Source organism: Pseudopodoces humilis, chromosome 3 (assembly GCF_049639895.1).
Source record: "Pseudopodoces humilis isolate 2021_Gansu_Grassland_sample_001 chromosome 3, ASM4963989v1, whole genome shotgun sequence".
NCBI classification, from domain to species: domain Eukaryota; kingdom Metazoa; phylum Chordata; class Aves; order Passeriformes; family Paridae; genus Pseudopodoces; species Pseudopodoces humilis.
The window spans coordinates 110,595,157-110,614,363 of record NC_142202.1 but is presented as its reverse complement, the minus strand read 5'-3'; the positions used below and the strand labels follow the sequence as shown (position 1 = coordinate 110,614,363).

General features: G+C 42.0%; 1 protein-coding gene across 8 annotated transcripts in view; it reads left to right on the top strand.

Annotated features, from left to right (window-relative positions):
• PKHD1 (PKHD1 ciliary IPT domain containing fibrocystin/polyductin) overlaps positions 1-19,207 on the top strand; it is a 234,539-nt gene that overhangs the window by 5,430 nt on the left and 209,902 nt on the right. For 3 of the 8 annotated variants that reach the window (XM_088053430.1, XM_088053431.1, XM_088053434.1), the window contains 17 exons: positions 1,867-1,924; positions 2,786-2,864; positions 4,738-4,812; positions 5,502-5,566; positions 6,188-6,227; positions 7,074-7,144; positions 8,486-8,587; positions 9,222-9,317; positions 10,397-10,532; positions 11,342-11,456; positions 12,260-12,535; positions 13,017-13,103; positions 14,067-14,160; positions 14,673-14,815; positions 15,479-15,609; positions 16,384-16,568; positions 17,056-17,194. In XM_088053430.1, coding sequence (XP_087909556.1) covers positions 1,867-1,924; positions 2,786-2,864; positions 4,738-4,812; positions 5,502-5,566; positions 6,188-6,227; positions 7,074-7,144; positions 8,486-8,587; positions 9,222-9,317; positions 10,397-10,532; positions 11,342-11,456; positions 12,260-12,535; positions 13,017-13,103; positions 14,067-14,160; positions 14,673-14,815; positions 15,479-15,609; positions 16,384-16,568; positions 17,056-17,194 — 1,892 coding nt within the window. Of the gene's footprint in view, positions 1-1,866; positions 1,925-2,310; positions 2,393-2,549; positions 2,656-2,785; positions 2,865-4,737; positions 4,813-5,501; positions 5,567-6,187; positions 6,228-7,073; positions 7,145-8,485; positions 8,588-9,221; positions 9,318-10,396; positions 10,533-11,341; positions 11,457-12,259; positions 12,536-13,016; positions 13,104-14,066; positions 14,161-14,672; positions 14,816-15,478; positions 15,610-16,383; positions 16,569-17,055; positions 17,195-19,207 lie in introns of those variants that run through there. The other 5 variants (XM_088053435.1, XM_088053436.1, XM_088053432.1 and 2 more) reach the window with 5 other exon arrangements.

Below are 19,207 nucleotides of genomic sequence, written 5' to 3'. Positions count from 1 at the left end.
GCCTGTGGCCCCAATTTCATGCTGCTTTTGGCTTCTTTCTCCACATCTTCTCCAGCCTGGGGTATGGTGTGATGTTGCCTTTGCTCCCCAGAAGTGGCCCTTTGTCCTGATGGGACATTTGTGGTTGGGGTCTTTTTCCCCCTTGGACTGAGACTGATGAGAGAGAGGAAGTTTTCTCTCGTTCAAACTTGGTTGTTTATTCTTCTTTCATCTACATTACATGCATACAAAGTACAAGGAGCTATGTGCACTAAGATAGAAAAGTGCAAAATGGCAAAGAAAGATCCTCTTCAAGGTCTTTTATATGTCTGTTTACCCAATTAACAAATGCCAAGTAAATTATTTTTCTAAGTGACCCAATGACCCAACACCTGTGTGCTGCACTGCAGCATTTTCTATCCAATCACCCACTACTACCCAAAAACCTCTAGAAGAAGAAGAAGAAAGAAAAAGGAAAAGAGACAACACCTTAATTCCTCCATCTTGCTTCTTATTTTCTAAACTAACTTAAACCTTAAAGTTTAACTTTCTTACCCAGTGACTTAAGAAAACTCTCTAATTTACACACTCACACTCTTAGTTTTTCTATTTAACAGTTGTTTTCATAGTGTTATATGAAATTCAGTGCTTTCTTGGATGTCAGAGCCAGGTATCACAGATAAAGGTATATATCTTGCATCTCTCACCCCAACAGCCATTGCTGGAGGAATTTGTGGCTGCTCATTCATTTTTAACATGAGGAGGAGGGAAGGCAAAGGCTGAACTCTGAAAGGGAAATGGGCTTCAAGGAAAGCTCAGGAAGAAACCTGACATATGCAATGGTATCTTTGAATTAATGCAACAAATTAATTTTGTATGGTATTTCTTAGGCTGTGAGCAGCACATGTAAGTGCCAGTGAGGACATGAGGGGGTCATAAAGGAGGTGAGGAAGATGAGCATGTCCAAAAAGGATGGGGAAGGGTCTGGAGCACAAATATGATGAGGAGCAGCTGAGGGAGCTGGGGAGGCTCAGCCTGGAGAAAAGGAAGCTCTGGGGGACCTTCTCACTCTCCAAACCTCCTTGGCAGGAGGATGCAGCCAGGTGGGGGTTGGACTCTTCTTCCGTCAAGTTACAAGATACAGGATGAGAAAATCACCTCAAATTGCACCAGGGGAGGTTTAGGTTGGATATTAGGGAAAATTTCTGCCCCAGAGGATTGTCAAACACCAGCCCTGGAGGGATTGAAAAGCCCTGCAAATGTGGCATTTGGGGATAGGTTTTACTGGATTTAGCTGTGTTGGATTAATGGTTGGACTTGATGATTTTGAAGGTTTTTTTCCTCAGAGGTGAAGCTGGTCCTTTCCCCCAAAAAATCTCTTGTATTGCTGTGAGATGGGCCAAGACAAAGTCTTTGCCCCACTGCTTTAAGGCACCCAACAAACTTGCCAAAGAGTGGCTGGAGCTTTTCACATCTGTGATGATGAAATTGTTCTAAAGGATATACTGTTGGGAAGAAAAATGGTGTCACCACTCAAGATAAAATACAGGTTTTAACTTCAGCTAAAGCATGACTTAGAAAGTTGATAGAACTTAGAAAATCGATACACTACATGTATTAAACTGTGTCTTCTGACACTGGATCATGCCAGGGTGGGCTATTTGGGCACAAAAAGAGATGTAAAAATATCACTAATCCTGGCTCTGAATGGAGAGGGGGTAAGAGGGGAGTAATTCTCCTTATTCCCTCCCCAGAGCAGGACTCTGCTGCAAAGATCAGATGTGTGAGTCTCTGAAATGCAGCTGCTGGTTGTGAGCAATGCACCATCAGGAGGGGCTGGACTGCTGCAGGAGTAGCTGACATTTCTCTGCAAATTTCTCTTTGCAGTTCTCAGCTGAGCAGACACCTGTGGTTTACCAAATTAATCCATCATCTGGCACCCCAGGTATGGGACCTTTATTAATCTGTGATGCCATACAGACCTTTTGCTTATTGGGGTTTTAGATCAGACTTTAAAGTTAAATAAGAAATAATTCACTGATTTTGGTCGGAAAAATTAACTGGAATATAGCAGATCAACACCCCCCCCCCCCAATTTCTATTATTTCTGTATTTCCAGGTTTCATCAGAGAAAATTGAAAGTTTGATCCTCAAAATGCAGATTAATCAAAAGATTTTGGTCTTTCAAGAGTTCAAGACAGTCACATGGATGATTATATCACACAGATGAGCCTCAATTTAAATCAATCCCTAATTTCCAATTGTTTTCAGGTGTAGTTCCGCTCTAGATTCTTGCCCTAGAGCCTTGCTTTAGGGTGTCAGTATGGCAGTTTCTGTGTGTCATCTGGATGGATGTTTCACCTCCCACTGAGAGTGAAGAGCAGGAAGATAATCTGGCCACAGATATGTCAAGGTCCTTCTTTAGACCTTCACCCTGTCAGGTGTACAAACGATGTAATTTTGGTTGTCTCATGAGGTTCTACTGTGGAATTGGGTTAGCAAGTGGGGTTTAGTTAACAAAAGAATTGAGGAGAAATTGTCAGCTCAGTTCAAATACAGATCTGCAAAAAGAAAAAGAAAAGAGAATTTGGGTGTTTTTGGTGGGAAACAAAGACATGTGCTTTGAGAAAAGTGAATTAAGTGCAAAATCATCTTGATCCATGGTAAAAGCTGAGAGTACGTTCAGTGCAGGAACCTCTGCAAAATCCATAAAGACCACAAATTCCTTTTGTTCAGCTCACAAAATCTGCAAATAAGTTCTCTGCTTTTAAAAGAGTCTCTTCAATTTCCATTTCCTCTTAAACAGGAAATTTAATACAGATCCATGGAAAGACAATTGCTGGGAGATACGAGACCCTGGACTTCAACGTGGATTATATTGATGGGTAATTATGAACACTCAGCTATCTGCTGCAGTCCCTGTAAATTGGCATTTCTTCCATCAGCCTCCTCGACAGCAATAAATTGCAACCAGTTGGCCCAGAATTGCCATTTACTTCCTTTGTGGTTTATTGCAGCTCATGAGTTGGGCTCCAGCAAACTTTGTTAATCTAATTGCAACTGGTCCATTAAGCTGGTTGGTTTGTTTACTGGCAGCACAGTCAATCACAGCTCAGTGTGAATTGTACTGTAATTGCAGCTGGCTGCTGTAGATTTTATTTTGGCTAGCAAATTAAAATTTAACTAATTAAAATAATGTCAGAGTCGAAAAGTTAAATAAATTTTCCCCTTTCCATTTGCATTTTTTTAGAAAAAAACACCCTATTAGTTTGAAGCAGATGCTCTGGTGAGCCAGAAGACTAAGGAGAAGTATTTTGAGACAAAAGGCTTTGTTGTTCACTGCTTTAAACATTCTGTATTTGTTTTCTTGTTCTCAGAGGTTTGATAATTATTTTTTTTTTTTATGCTTCTCTGGTAACATGCAACAGAGAAAAGCAGCTAGGTTTAAAAAAACCTTATTTTAGGACAGCAGCCTGTTTAAACACAGTAAATCCAAAATGAACATCAATGCTATCCTGCTGTGTGTCATATGTATTTCCATATGCATGGATATATTATCAAATGTTAATTTATAATTTCTGTGCCAATGGCAGTGAAGAACTAAGCCCAGGTAAATATTTTAAAGCTAAACTATTAATCCATAGTTACTCTGCTGACAGTTTAAGGATCATTTCAGGAGCCAGGAAAGACATGTATCCTTGGTAGTTAAAATTTTAATTGAAGCAGCAGATATTTAACAATGAGGTGCTTTTTAACTTCTCAAACTGATTGGAAATGTCTTTTGCTAAGTGATTAAACTCCTTGCTGGTGTGAAGGAAAGTCCAGTGCAGATTCCTGCCATGCCATCCCTACACTGTGCACATCAGCATCCTTTGTTTGGTATCAATTATTGTTTTACCTGCCTCTGGTGGAACCTTTGATCAGAGGGAAGAAAGGCTGCTCTGTCTGGGTGAGGCTGGACGTGCCTGCAGTGCTCTGCTGCCAGATTATTCATTTACAGCTCAGCCTCACCGAAAGGAAATGGCCTCAAAATCCCAGCATACCAAACAGGTTCCCTTTGCAGCTTCACATGAATAATTTGCCCATTTTTGGTGTGTTAGGAAATAGGTACCAGGTGGGGACTCAGACTTGACCAGAGCACTCTGTCACTCAGTCACGCTGATTCAGGATCTGGAGAAAAAAAAAAAAAGGAATGTTTTTTAATACTTTCAAGTGTGTTCTGCACCTTTTTCCATGCTTTGTATGGGATGCACTGGTCCAGTGATGCTGAAAAAACATTTGGAAGCACTGTTTTTTGTTTTAAGTCTTCGTAAAAAGGAAATCTTCTCAATATCAGTCACCTGTATTAGTAAAAGCAAGCTCTTTTAGAAAAAACCTCATAAAACTGCATTCTGAAACATGGGCCATAGAAAGCTGCACTGTGAGGGATGGGTCAGCACAAAGTGTTTGCATTACAGGTTTTAATTACATATTTCCTTTAAGTACCTGTTAATTCTCAAGCAATCATTGCCAGCCTTTGCTTATTCTGCTAATTAATCTGAATTTGTTCCTCCCACCTTCTTCCTCCTCTCTAGTGGAAGTTGTCCCATATTGATTCTTTAAGGAACAGATATTTAAATTTTTTATCAGGAGCTTGGGTGATTTCTGCTGGAAGTTGTTTGTAGTGTTTTTCCTCAATGAATGCTGGCTGCTGATTTTAACAGGATCAGGTTTTCATCTGCATCACATCATATTTTTCCTGTTTACTTTTTTGCCCAGGCCAGCTGTTCTTACCTCAGAAGGAGATGGATGGAGCAGTCTCTGCTCTTTTGCTGACAGGAGAGCTGGAAGCACGTCAGTTCTTCTTTACTTTGGGTTTGTGTTGGTGCAAGGGCTCAGCACAGCTTGTGCACAGAAAAGAAAAAAAAATGTGGTTTTTGGAGGAACTCTTCTGCTTTGGCTTAAAGTGGAGACAGACCCTGGGGAGTTATAGTCTGTGATGGGGTGGGTGAGGGCTGCTGGCTTTCTGCAGCTTCAGCCACTTGAATGTAAATGTGAGTTAATGATGGGAATTGTGTCATTCCATGACTCCAGAGGGTTGATGTAGTGCCAGCACATCTGTTTTAACTACCTGCTCATTCTCACAGTTTAGGAACCTGCAGAGGAGCAGGTAGAGGGGGAACATTTTTGTCCTTCTATTCACCCTCCCCTTGTGCCTGCATTTGTCCCTGCTCAGTTTTTCATTTCAAGGTGGGGTTCTGAAGGCCACCAACAGCATCAGCTACTAGAAATAGGTGTTAGGGAGCCAAGCTGGAGCACTGCTGCTGGGAGACATCCTCTCAAGCTGCTGAACTCTTCATCATTAGTGGCAAGATGGGTTGTTCCTCTCCCATCTCACCTGCTTCACTCCCATGTTTCTAAAGACAGCAAACCATGACTACCTTGGGTGTATAAGCCCACATCTTCCTTTGGTTAGTTGATTCTACTATGTTTTGCTTGTTTTTTGCTCCCAGGGCTCAGTGAAGTCCTTTGTCTCTCCACAGTTACCCTGTTCAGGTGAAGGATGGACTGGGGACTCTGCAGTGCCGGGTGGAAGGGAACCACATAGGTTGGTGAAAAGGGATAAAAGCCATGAGTTTCTGTCATTCCTGCAGCTCCAGAGGATGGGGGGAGGAGGGTTTCTGTCATGAGTTGCTGTCCTGTCTCCAAAGCTGGAGTGTGGCTCAGGGCTGAGTCCACAAAAGCAGCTTCAGATCAAGGTGTGCCCGCCTTCAGCACGGCCCCTGCCATGGTTTGTGTCCCCTGCATGGCCTGGGAGAGCATGAAGGGAAACCACAATGTGGTGTGGACATTGCTGACAGCCAGCAGGTGATCTGGGGTCCTTGCTCATTTTCTTACCTTAATCTTTCTTGTCTGTGATGGATCTTCCCTTTAGTGCTTTATTAGAGGAGTAAATAGGGTGTTCCCTTCTGTTCAGAGTCTCTCCAGTAGCAGGGGGATCCCTTTCATTTTTCCTCACTTCCAAGCACCCTGAAGAAGTTTCTAATTTCTTGTGGAGGCTTTGAGCTCCAGCCTTCCTGTTGGGAAAGATATTGTGAGTTAAATATGTAAAATGACTTTTCTTGCTGTTGTAAGGAAGGGAGAATGAGGCCTAGGGAACCAGGACAAGATTTGGTGGGATTTACTCTATACTTCTGCCTTAAAACATTATCATTTTTCTCTCCCCCAGGGTCCCACAACATCAGCTTCTCGGTGTTTAACAAAGGAAAGTGAGTAAAAGAATAATTTCTCTCTTCTTCTCTGGTTTTACATGGGAATACAGCTGCATTTGAGTCCAGGATGAGTGAACAATGTTTTTCCTGAATCATGATTTGATTGCTTAGATAAAAGATTTTGCTGTCTTGAGAAGATGGTTGTTTGATTGGGGAGAAAAAAAAAAGAGGAATTTTTCTCTCAAAGCATTTCCACGTTGGTGTTTTATACTTTACCTGCAGTGTCCAAAACATAAGATACCTTATCTTGGACAAGGGGGATTCAGGAAGGATCCTGAATGATCCTCCTGAAGGAGGATGGATTCAGATTGGATATTAGGGGGAAATCCTTTCCTGGGAGGGTGGTGAGGCCCTGGCACAGGGTGCCCAGAGAAGCTGTGGTTGCCCCTAGATCCCTGGAAGTGTCCAAGGCCAGGCTGGACAGGGCTTGGATCAGCCTGGGATAGTGGGAGGTGCCCCTGACCACGGCAGGGGGTGGATCTGGATGTTCTTTAACATCCCTTCCCACCCAAACCATTCTGTGATCTGTTAAATCTAGCTGAATTAAATCATTTCACCTTCTTTTTGACTATTCATCCAAATGGGAAAGAATTTAACCATAAAAGGAGGTGAAAACAGGTTCTGACCGTGTCAAAACATACTTTACAATGTGCTAGTACTTGTAATAAAGTGCTTCAGCCATGTAATGGGGGTCTCATGAATGATTCCCTCCATGTGCTGGCGAAGGGAGTAGTTTTAGCTTGCAGAAATGTTCCTCTGGAGAGTGAGAATTCAGCCCTGCCAAATGAAGGTCTGTTTTTATTTACATGGCCCAGCATCTCTCAGGCAGTTTCTCTCTTGCAGGTCAGCAGTGGACAAAGGTGCTTGGCTCATCAGTGCTAAACAGGAGCTTTTCCTGTATCAGACTCATCCAGGTATTCACTGATCCACCTGTCTTCCACTGGTCCTAGTGTGATCTAAGCAAAGACCTCTCACTGTTGCTTTTCCCAGGGATGTAATCCTGTTCTGTCCTCCTGTTTTGGTGTTCCACTCCCCTGGTATGGGCTTGACTAAGCAAAAAGCTGCAGATCAAAAATGTCGAGGCAACCAGATTTCTGTGTTGTTCCTTGTCCTGTCAGATCAGTTATAGAGTCAAAGTCTTGCTCATCGAGCAGCTTTTCCCACTTAAATCACTCTGTATTTGGTGAGGCTGGAATTTTGGAAATGCAGACTTCAGGATGAGAACTCCCACATCAGCTACAGGGAGGAGATGATGTTCAGCTACTCCAAGAATTGAGTTCTGGATAAGTGGTGAATGGCCTGGTGCTGCAACATTAGTTAAAAAATTTATTTAAGGTACATAAAAATTACCTGCATGTGACATTTCAAGCTGTATTGTAGCCAACTCTTTGTTAAGAAGGGTAATTTTATGTGTCTATTTACAGTTCAAAGCAGAGTAAAATGAAATAACCATACATGAAGTTGGTTGTGGGCAGAGCATGAGCAGAAAGATCTGCTAGATCTGTCCAGTAGACAGTACTGTAAAATACTGTAGTCAATACTGTAATATTTGTGTTTACACCAGATAAATTAATAAAAATGATGCAGGTATAGACCAAAATCCCTAATCTTCTTATTAATAACCTTTCTTTTCAGAGCGATATAAGTAGAACTGGGTGGTTAAACTCCAATATGAGTGCAAAGTGGGTAATGGTCATCAAAAAGATTAATAGTTTTCCTGTGGCATGGGACACCTGTAACAGATAAAATCCTAAAAGGATCTCATGGTCATGATGTGGACACTCAGATATTCAGCTCCCTCCATTTGTCCCTGAAGTCTGAGGGGTGATTGGAAGGGGTGGTAACATTTAAACCTAAGGACTAAATTGAGACGTGAGTCAGAGAAGGTCAACAGATCAAAACGGTTTTAATTCTGCTTTTTTTTTTTTTTTTTTCCTTTTTTTTCCCCCCCAGAGATCTTCAGTAGCACAGGACAGGGCAGTTTGCAATCTGAGCAAACAGATGCAGCCACTGCTGAGTAACAGCCTGAGCATTGCAGTGCTCCCCCTGCCATGTGGCCACGTTATCCGTGCTGTTCATTCCTGGTGTCATCCCAGGGGCTGCCAAAAAAAGGGATCAGTGAGAAGCTGGATTCATTCACAGGAGCCTGCTCTGGCTGGAAGCAGTGCAAGTGCACTGCAGGCTTTCCCAGAAATGGGGCTGGGATTAACCTCTGCAAGGCTGGTGCTCAGATCCCTCTTTTCCTTCCCCTGCAGAGATATTTTCTGTGTTCCCAGCCGGAGGGAGCCTGGCGGGGGGCACTGATCTCACTGTCACTGGGGATTTCTTTGAGGAGCCAGTGAAGGTCACTGCTGCAGGTAAGAACAGAAACATGTGAATTCTTTTTCTAAATATACAGTTTGTCCCTTGCTGCAAAACTCAAGAGATGTTCAGGGATACCAGTGTGGGAATTGTAGGACTCATCTCCAGGAAGATCCAATTATTCTGATTTTGGGCATGAACTGTTCTGTTTGCTGGTAGTACCAGCCCAGGCTTGTGGCAAAATATTGATCCCTTTTGGGAACAAGGTGGATGGGAGAGGATTCTGCCTCTCTGCTCTGGTGAGACCCCACCCAGAGTATCACATCCAGGGTCCTCAACACAGGAAAATCATGGACCTGTTGGAATGAATCCAGAGGAGGGACACAGAAATGATCAGAGGGATAGAACGCCTGTACGATAAGGAAAGGCTGAGGGGGATGGGGCTGCTCAGACTGGAGAAGATAAGGTTCCAAGGAGACCTTGGAGCACTTTCCAGTTCCTAAAGGAGCTCCAGCAGAGCAACCTGGTATAGTGGAAGGTGATGCTGTCCGTAGAAAGGTGCTTGGAACATCATGTGTGTAAGGTCCCTTCTTACCTACACCATCCCAGGACTCTGAGATGTGTTTATGCTGCAGCTCAGCTGTGTTTCCAAGTCTCCCACAGCACATTTGTCTCCTCTCCCTGCTGCAGGTGTTCCCTGTAAAGTCAAGCACGTCTCTCCCCGGGAAATCAGATGCACCACTGAGCCTGTTGGCAAGGGCAGGAGGCTTGGTGCCCCCCAGCCAGGTGAGGTGTTCCTGGAGCTCCAAACAAGCAAACACACACAGAAATGCAGGGCAGAGCCCTTTGGTGATGAATGAGATCAAGAAACAGGGCTTTCCAAAACACTGCTTCAACAAACAGCAAGTCAGTTTCTTTTGGGGTGGTAGGGAAGGGGGCTTCAAATAATCCAAGGGCTGGAGCACCTCTGCCATGAGGAAAGACTGATGAGACAGCTGGGGTTATCCAGCCTGGAGAAAAAAAGGCTCCAGGGACACCTGAGATCCCTTTCCAGTACCTAAAAGGGGCTTTCAGAAACATAGGGATAAACTTTTATTAGGGAATTTATTAACAATAGGACAGGGAGTGATGGTTTTAAATTAAAAGCTATTTAAATTATTTCTAAGGAAGATATTTTTTATAAAGCAGGGGGTGAGTCCATGGCACAGTTTGCCCAGAAAGGTAGTGGATGCTCCATCCCTGCAACCATTCAAGGCAACCTGCTCTGGTTGGAGATGTCCCTGCTCCTGGCAGGAGGTTGGGCTGGATAAACTTGAACTGTGCCTTCCAAACCATTCTGTGATTCTGTAGGCAGGAAAACCAAGGTGGAGAGTTCAGCCCACCATGTGCAGACAGGAGATGGTGGGAGGAAGATCAGACTGGTGTGCATGGCTGTGGAAAATGATGGGAAAAATGAGTGGATAACATTTAGAGGAAGGATAGCTGAACTGGAGCTACTGAAGAGGCTTCTGGGGACACTCCTGGAGTGGAGCATTGCAGTAGCATTGCAGGAGACTTTAGTGCACAAAATGAGGCTTAACTTTGACTGTGGGCCATCTCAGTGCCTCTTCCTGCAAGAGCAGATATGTGAGAGGTTGGATGTTCTCTCTGCAAAGTTTTGTTATTTCTGGTGGAGGCTTTCAAGGTAAAACAAATTCCCCATAGTGAGATCTGTGTTCTGCCTCAGACTGCAGAATACCCCACAAACAGAACCAATTTATTATTAAAATTTTCTCTCTGGCCTGCCTCCTACAGCACTGACTCCAGCATGTGCTCTGGGATTTCTGCTGGCTGCTGCTGAGAATACTTTTGTTTTAACTTTCTAGGAAACAGAGGGCTTCTCTTTGAAGTCTGGGATGATGCCTCTGATCTGACAGAAGCAGGTCCTGGATACAGATGGCAGTTTGTACCTAATGCCAGCTCCCCAGTAAGGTTTCTGTCTGGGGCGAAGAAGTCCTTCAGGTACTCAGTGATCTTAAAAAGAGATGAAGCCATGGCAATCACCTTTAGCAGTGTAAGGTGTAGCAAAAACACCTGACAGCTCTTTATAGCAGAGCCTCACTGCATAGCTCCTATAAATCAAAGCAAACCCTTTGCTCCGAGGTCCTTTTGAAGCTTAAAATATGCAGTGAAGTGCTTTATTTTTTCTGCCTTTTGACTTCCCTCAGTATTTCTGCTCTACCTGGCCTAGTTATGCTGAAATACCAGAGAAAAAAAATAAAAATTGCTCTGGAAGCTCCAATTTGAGGCTGTTTTGGGCTGGAGATCTGGTCAGGTGTGGAGGGGCAGATTCTCAGCTGATGCTGGCAGCAAAAGTGTCAATACAAATAAATAAGTTCCTGAATTGTGTTGGTTCCTATTGACTCTTAAGATATGACCTTGAAAATCTGTGCAATGTGCATGAATTCTTACATTTTTCTACCACTTCTGTTTTAGTTTGATTCTGAGTGTGGTTTTGACTTTTTCCTGCATGTTCAGGGTTAAGACTTTGTTTGAGGAGAAATGCACTTAAGTGCAACAAAATCATACTTAGTTTCATTGAACTGTTTTTTCTTTCCTTTTTGAAACTTTTGTGAAGCATAATTGACATTTAATGTGAAATCAGGTCATTTTGAGGTTACTTCAGCTTTAAAAATAGCAAGGTTTTCTTTGTTAAAATGGTTTAAAGATGTTTTCTTGTTACTCAGTGTACCTGTGAAGGTGAGGTGTGTTGTTTGGGGTTTTTTTTGCTGTAACTCTTTGTATATAATGGATGTTCTGTTTTTGCTCAGCTCCAGACTCCGTGGATTTTTTGTGGCTCCTCAGACCAACAATTACACCTTCTGGATTCAGGCAGATGGTCAGGCATCTCTCTACTTAAGTTTGTCCCAAGATCCAAAACAGAAGGTATTATTCTTGGTAGAGAAAAATTAGACGAAATGAAAAACAATGATGCAAAGAGTTTTAATTAAGGTGATATTAAGCAGGAATTTCCCCAGTGTGGATTGGTTTATTGTTTCTTATGAATCTATTACAGAGTCAAATCTATGTGATTATTTTTGATATTTTACATCGGTCCTATCCATTATATAGCTCATAAAAAAAGTAATTCTTGCAACCAGAGTAATTGATTGTCTTTTCCAGAAGACTTTCTTTGTCAGTTCAGAATTTTTCTCTCTGAACTGAAGACATCTATTAAAAGTTATTTGGGGAACTGTTATTAGTGCTAGAGGAAGGCATAGGAATTTTCTTCTTTATGGTATTGAACCTTAAACCAAAGTTCTTTGAAATTGTGGCTTTTCCTATATAATAGGAAGGAATTTGTGAGCCATCAACCCATTGCTATCAGTTATAAACACAAATATATTGTTTGTTTTTTATTTTTGGAGCTGTGGCATTGGACTAAATGTTATTTGGGGCTGGAGAAATGTCAGTAACTGGTTTAATGGCTTCAGACTGAGAGTTGGTTTATATTGGATATTAGGAAGAAATTCTTCCCTGAGAGAGTGGTGAGGCCCTGGCACAGGGTGCCCAGGGAAACTGTGGCTGCTCCTGGATCCCTGGGAAGTGTCCAAGGCCAGGCTGGATGGGGCTTGGAGCAGCCTGGGATAGTGGGAGGTGTCCCTGCCCATGGCAGGGGGTGGAATGAAATGTTTTTTGATGTCCCTTCCCACCCAAACCATTCTGTGATTTGGTTGTTCTGCACACAGGTGAGAATTGCTTCTCTCCCTGCTGGCAACTCGGAGTGGTCTGAGAACTGGGTGAAGAACTGGAGTGAACTTTGGCAGCCAAAATCCCAGAAATTTGAGCTAACTGCTGGTTCAGGGTACTACCTGGAAGCACTGCATCATGCCAAGACACCCAGCAAGGGGATGAGAGTTGGAGTCCAGATACACAACACATGGCTGGACCCCCATGTGGTGAACAGCTACTGCACTGAGAGGCACGAAATTCGGGCTCGTGCCTTGCATCTTCCAGAAGTGCAGGTCAGTGCTGCCTGCTACTGCCTTGCTGGTGCAAGATGTGAAAGAATGTGTGTTTCCACCTTGTTTCCACCCCCCTGAGGCAGCTGATGTCAAGCAGCAGGAGCAGATGAGAAGAGCATTGTGAGCTGAAGCTGTGTGTGGTTTGTACGTACATTAGTGGGTGTGCGTAAACACTCAAGAATGAGGGAAGTTTTTTCCTAATGGTTAAACTCCTGCAGATCAGGAGCTTTAAGGACCATTTGTAGCTGCACAGGTCATGTATCCCTTGTTCTCTGTCAATGTAAGAATCCTGTTCCTTGTAGGATGAGGGCAGTTTCAGAGTAGCTGAAGCAACTCTCGGAAGGGATCCCTGGTTCACAGAGGCTGAAAAAGGCAAAGTGCTGGCTGTAAAATCCTCTCAGCAGAAGATGCCATGTTTGAAGTGTCTCATGCAGTTTACATCTGTTTTTATTTCTTGATTTGCTTCTCTTTTTTTCACCAGATGTTGGCTGTGTCTGGTACAGGTTATTTCAGTATCTCCTGGAACAACACGCTGAGGATGATCCCCACAAACGCTACAGCTCACCAGGTAGGTGCCATTAAACAGAGACACGGGGTCCTCTGCTGGGCTACAATTGGTGGGGCTCTGGTGCTCAAGAGAAGTTAAGATTTGGCCCAGAAAATGAGATAAAATTTTAGTGCTGTAGAAGTGATATTTTATTTTATTTTATTTTTTTTATTTTTTATATTTTTTTATTTTTTTATTTTATTTTTTATTTTATTTTTATATTTTTATTTTTTTATTTTTTTATATTTATTTTTTATTTTTTTATTTTTATTTTTTATTTTTTTAATTTTTTTTATTTTATTATTTTTATTTATTTTATTTTATTTATTTATTTTATTTTACTTTATTTTTTTATTTTATTTTATTTTTTATTTGTTTTATTTTATATTTTTTATTTTATTTTATTTTATTGTATTTTATTTTTATTTTTATTTTTATTTTTTATTTTTTATTTTATTTTTATTTTTTTATTTTATTTTTATTTTATTTTTTATTTTATTTTATTTTATTTCTAAGTCTTACAATGGGATTTTTTTTTTCTTGAATGTTGACTCCCAGGTGTATTCTGAGCTTATCACAGTGTCCAAATATCTTGGGCTTTCACTGATCCCGATCTTTGGACTTCTCCTCTGAGGCCAGATGTGTGTTGTGTGGCCCTGGCTTCTTCAGCAGCCCAGTCTCTTGATGCGGCAATTTGTCAACATTAAAGCGACCCTGAGTGATGGCTCCATGCCAGTCATTAGTCTGAGGATGTCTCACACCCTGAAAGCTCTCAGACATGGAAGTTTACACTCTGTTGAGATAAATTTTTGTTATATTATTATTTAGCATTTTAATTCTTTTAATATTTGGCTGCCTGCTTGTTCAGAGCTGCTGTGCCACAGATCCCTGGCTGATGAAAAATGAAGTGATGATGTGTGTGCTGAAGTCTCTGCTGAAATGATTGTAACTGACTTCTTTTCACTTTCTTAATTTCTTTTAAAGGTGCAAGCAGCAATAGAAGAACTCCTTTCAGTAGGATGTGAAATTGAGCCAACTTCTGCTAAAATCCTTTTTCACTGTGGTTTTGAGAAAGAAGGTAGGGAACTTCTGTGGAAAATAAGTATTATTTATTGTGAGAATTGATCTTCTTTTATGACATAAATGTTCTTTAAACTTTTACTGGTAGTAAATTTAAACTTTTAATGAGTGTAAGTACATATTCATTTTTATTATCTATTTCTTGTATGCATGCATTCAAAACAACATGACCAATATAATAACAATCAGTATAAAAAACCAATATAATAACAACATGATCAATATGATAAATAGTGATAGAACAGTCAGAGTTGGAAGGGACCCACAAGGATCATCAAATCCAACTCCTGGACCTGTACAGGGCAACCCCAGGAATCTGTGCCTGAGAGTGTTGTACGAAGACTTCTTGAACTCTGTCAGGAGAATTTTTAGAGTATTGACAATTTCTGGATACTCACTTATATTTTCATAAATATTTACCGTATTGGTGTCTTCTGAATCACTTTGAAACCTCTCATTTCCTCTTTATTTTTTTTTATTTTTTTTACTCTTTTTTTTTTAATCTATCAGATATGAAGAAAATCACCACCACAGGACACATTGTCAGTGGAACAGAGCCTTTCTGTGGGAGGTTCAGCATCCACAGACCAAGCCAGCTGGTGAAGACTTCCCCATCAATGCTACCAAGATATGACCTTACTAAATACACACATGTGAGTGGCTGCTCTTAACAGAGCAGCTTGCACTGGGCACTGAATGCTCAGAGCCTGATAAACAACATAAAGTCATCTGGTCAGCTGATAATTCCGCCAAATCTACCAAGCATTGTATCTTAGCACGGGGAAGAGCATCTTTTATTTGGTTTGAGAGTGGTTTTGGATCTCTGAGATGTAGATTCTGTTTAACACACCTGGCTGTTAACTGTTCCTGGGGATGCAACCCTTGCTGTGGGAAAGGAAAAAGTGGGATGATGTCAGAGAAGGGTGGAAGGGACAAGGACAACCATTTCTTGACAAAACAAAAAAATTCTTTATTGTTCGGCAATCCATTATTGCTCACTTTTGTTTTCATCTTGTGCTTTTGACAGGAATAAACCCAAAACTTCAGGGAAGCCCCAGGGGTCAGTTTGATGCCATGGTGTAGCACACCTGGGTGCCAAAACTGGCTTCTACAGTTCTTATTCCCTCTCCAGCTCTCTTGGAAGGAGCCACTTTAGGCACTGGAAGAGGACTAAAGGTTTCCCCACAGTCTCTTACTATCCAGGCTGAAGAACCCAGCGTTAAACCAGAACTGAAGTAGAATATCTCCCTTTACCTTACATCATGTATAAATTAGCTGTGTTTTGATTTGTGAAAATCTTTCCCCCACTTTTGCAGGTGTGTTTTGCACATAAAGGCCACATGAGCAATATCCTTCATCTCTCAGTGTCCTACACCAATGTCTCCTCATGTCCAGTGAGGAGAAACCTCACCTGCCAATGGGACTTCAATGAAACTGACTCTAAAAGGTATCCAGACAATTACAGTTATCAGAGATTACATTCTGCATAGCAGGAAGGTGCAGTAAGAAAACTGAGGGAAGTTCTTATTTATATAGGAATAATTTGTTAGTTGGAGTAATCTGACAAAAGCTCTGTCCTTACAGAAGCATTGCTGGAATGTGTTTTCATTCTATTTGGACGATTTAATCAGTAAATTTCCACGTTTCTTGTTATGTGCACTATTTTACCTCAGTGTCACACAGGTATACTTGAAGATTTTTGAGAACATAAATTTCCCAGTTTATTTCCCAGTTGATTTTCTGCAGTAATAGAGAGAATTGCTTGTTTTTTTACTCCACCCTTTGAAAATTGGTGTAGCCTTTAATTTTCTTTATTCACTTAAAATTCCATGAGTAGAAAACTTTTGGTAGCAGACATAAAGCTTAGAGCAGGCAGACTTAAAAAAAAAATCAGGAGTGCCTGAAGAACCTGAAGAGAACTGAGGGGTTGAATTCTGGGTTGACCCCCATTGGGGTCACTGATGCTGCTGTGGTATTTTGCCAAAAATAAAGTAAGTGTAGTCATTCCCATATCCCACTCTAGTGATTCAGAGGGGAAAATATAAGCAGAGATCTAAATCCTCATTTCCCACTCTGAGCAAGCCAAAAGGGCATGGTGAGTAATCACAAACCATTGAGCTTGTGCTAAATACCAGCAGTAACAAAAACAGCACCTGATACTACCTGGAATCTTCACAATCACCTCAGATTTGTTTATTGTCCCAACCTTGGTGTCTTCCAGCTGGACATTTACCTGCAGCAACCTCTGGAAGAGGTGTGTGAATCTCTCTGTGCTCCTCCAGGACCTCCCAGCCAATTCCCCAGTATTTGTGCATCAGATAGACTTGCAGAGCCCTGTGCTGCAAAAAGAAACACCTGGATCATTTTATCTTGATGAGCTCATCATTGCTGACAGAGATGTGATAGGTAAAGGCAAATCTCTTGGGCTTTTTTCCTCCCCAGGATATTCTTTTAAATCTATAGCAATAAAGCTGGATGAAACTTTTTTCAAAGGGAAGTTACACAACAGGCACAAACCCGTATTTTTTTCTTGAACTTATATTTACTTTTTTTTGTGACAGCAGTCAAGAAGGAATTTCCAAAATATCAATATTTTTGGTTTATTTGAAAACGTGGTTGTACAAATGGCACAGACCATGGTGAAATCACCATCCCTGGAAAGGTTCAAAGATATGTAGATGTGGGACTTGGGTACATGGGTTGGTGGTGGACTGGGCAGTGCTGCAGAACAGTTGGACTCTCTGAACTTAGAGGTCTCTTCCAACCTTAATGATTCTATGAAATATAACTTAAAACAAATAAAACCCAACACTCAAGCAGGTGTTTCCAGCTGTGAAATGACAATACCCTGGGCTCTCCTTGCTCTAATGAATGTTTGTGTTTTTTCTTTCAGTTTCTCAGAGAGACCCCAAACCCCCCCGGCCAGGGGGGAGGACAATTGAAGCCGTGTCTGTGCTGGGGTCTCCTCCCACCTACAACGTGTCCTGGAGGGTCTCTGGCTGTGGTGCCAGTCTGCCCCTTCTCTCTCTGAGGTAGGGACAGCGAGTGGCTCATCTCAATGCCCTGACACATCTCGTACAGCTCCCCTGGTGTATCTGGAGCAGCTTGTCAGCTGGGTTCAGCTGCTGAAAACCAGAGGGGCTCAAGAGGTTTGAGATCACTTGTGGTGTGAGATACCCGTGGTGGGATGGGAAGGAAATCTAAGCCCTTCTGGAACAGTGGGTGAAGATCATCCAGAGGTGTCTCCAAAATTAATGACACCAATTCCCACATGAGGCACTGGGAGTCCACCTTGGGTGTCCTTGTGTGCTGAGATGAGGTTTCTGTTCCTCACAGCAATGACAGAGGAATCGGAGACATGGGCTATGACTAGATCAGAGGCTGCAACATTAAAGGTTAGAAAAATAAGTCCTGTAAAAGTTGGATTGTATCCAGATCAGTCAAATGTGGTATTTTAACATAAACCACCAAGGGTAAGGGCAGGAATGAGAATGCAGGGGGGTTTGTGGTGGTTGAGATGCATAACCAGAGGTGTAACTAATAGGAAGAGGGAAAATTTTTACTCCTCTGTGGAGCCTGAAGACTGACATTGGAATGCTGCAAATGACACTGATGGCTGTATTTTTCAAATAAATTTGGGAAAAAATGCCGTAAGAATCATTATGGAGCTGAGGAAAATGCCTAGGAGATGAAGATTTAGGAAGATCCACCCGTTTAGCTAATAAAAATAAAAGGATTAAGACACAGTTTGATCACAGCACCTCTCACCAGGATAAAAATGGTGTGTGGCACAGGTGGGCTTCTCCATCTCACAGAGGAAGGTATCAGAGAGAAGCAGGAATCAGCACAAGCTTTAAAAATGGGTGGGCTGAGCACTGTCTTTGGACATCTTCAAAATAAACCTGGCTGTATCTCTCCGCTGAATACAGGCTCTGATTTAATCCAACACGACTCCTACTCTTATCAGAACAGGAATATTGGCTGAAATCCTGTACCAGCTGTAAAAAGGGCTCAGTGGTCCTTTTGGTTTTGTTTTTTGGAAATTTTCTTTGCAGAAGCCACTTGTTATCCAGACACTTAACACACGGTGGCATCGTTGTACCACAGAGAGGCTCCTTTTCCTTTGAAAAACGAGAATTTTAGTGGCGAAGGAGAAAAGCATTTTGACTTTTAGAAATTGGACTTTGGGTGAACTTGAATTACCCCAATATAGATGTGGTTTCTGGGGGCATGGTTTAATGATGGACCTGGTAATTCTGGGTTAAAAATTGGGCTCGATCTTAGGGGTCTTTTCTAACCTAAATGATTGTACAATATGAAATCTCACTGTTATTCAGGGAATTTGAGATTTTCATGAGCTTGAGGAGATTACAGTGTGAAGCAGGAAATATTTTTGCTTTGCTGTGCCAGGTGCTGTCTCGGCTGTGCTGTGCTGGTTCTTTAGAAACACAAGTACTGGGGTAGCACTCCCTGGTGCTTGATGGTATATAAATAATTCTTCTGTCATATACTTTAAAAGGTCATTTTCCATAATTTTCTGCTCTGTGCATTGCCTGCATAATTCACAGAATCACAGAATGTCTAGGTTGGAAGATACCTTTAAGATCATCGAGTCCAACCCAGCCCTAACACCTCACCTAGACCATGGCACCGAGTGCCACATCCAGTCTTTTTTAAACACATCCAGGGATGGTGACTCCTCCACCTCCCCAGGCAGAATATTCCAGTACTTTATCACCCATTCCATCAACAACTTCTTCCTAACTTCCAACCTATACTTCCCTTGGCGCAGCTTGGGACTGTGTCCTCTCGTTCTGTCAGCTGCTGCCTGGAGAAAGAGACTGACCCCCACCTGACCACAGCCACCTTTCAGGGAGTTGTAGAGAGTGATAAGAAGTTAGAAGTTGGGAATATCCAGTTTGGTTTGAGCTCTGGGCATCTTCCCCTTAAATCCTTCAGGAGTGTTGTTCCTGTTGGGGTGTGACATTGGTGGCTGGGTTCTTTTCTCCAGGACTGAGATTGATGAGAGAGAGGCGATTTTCTCG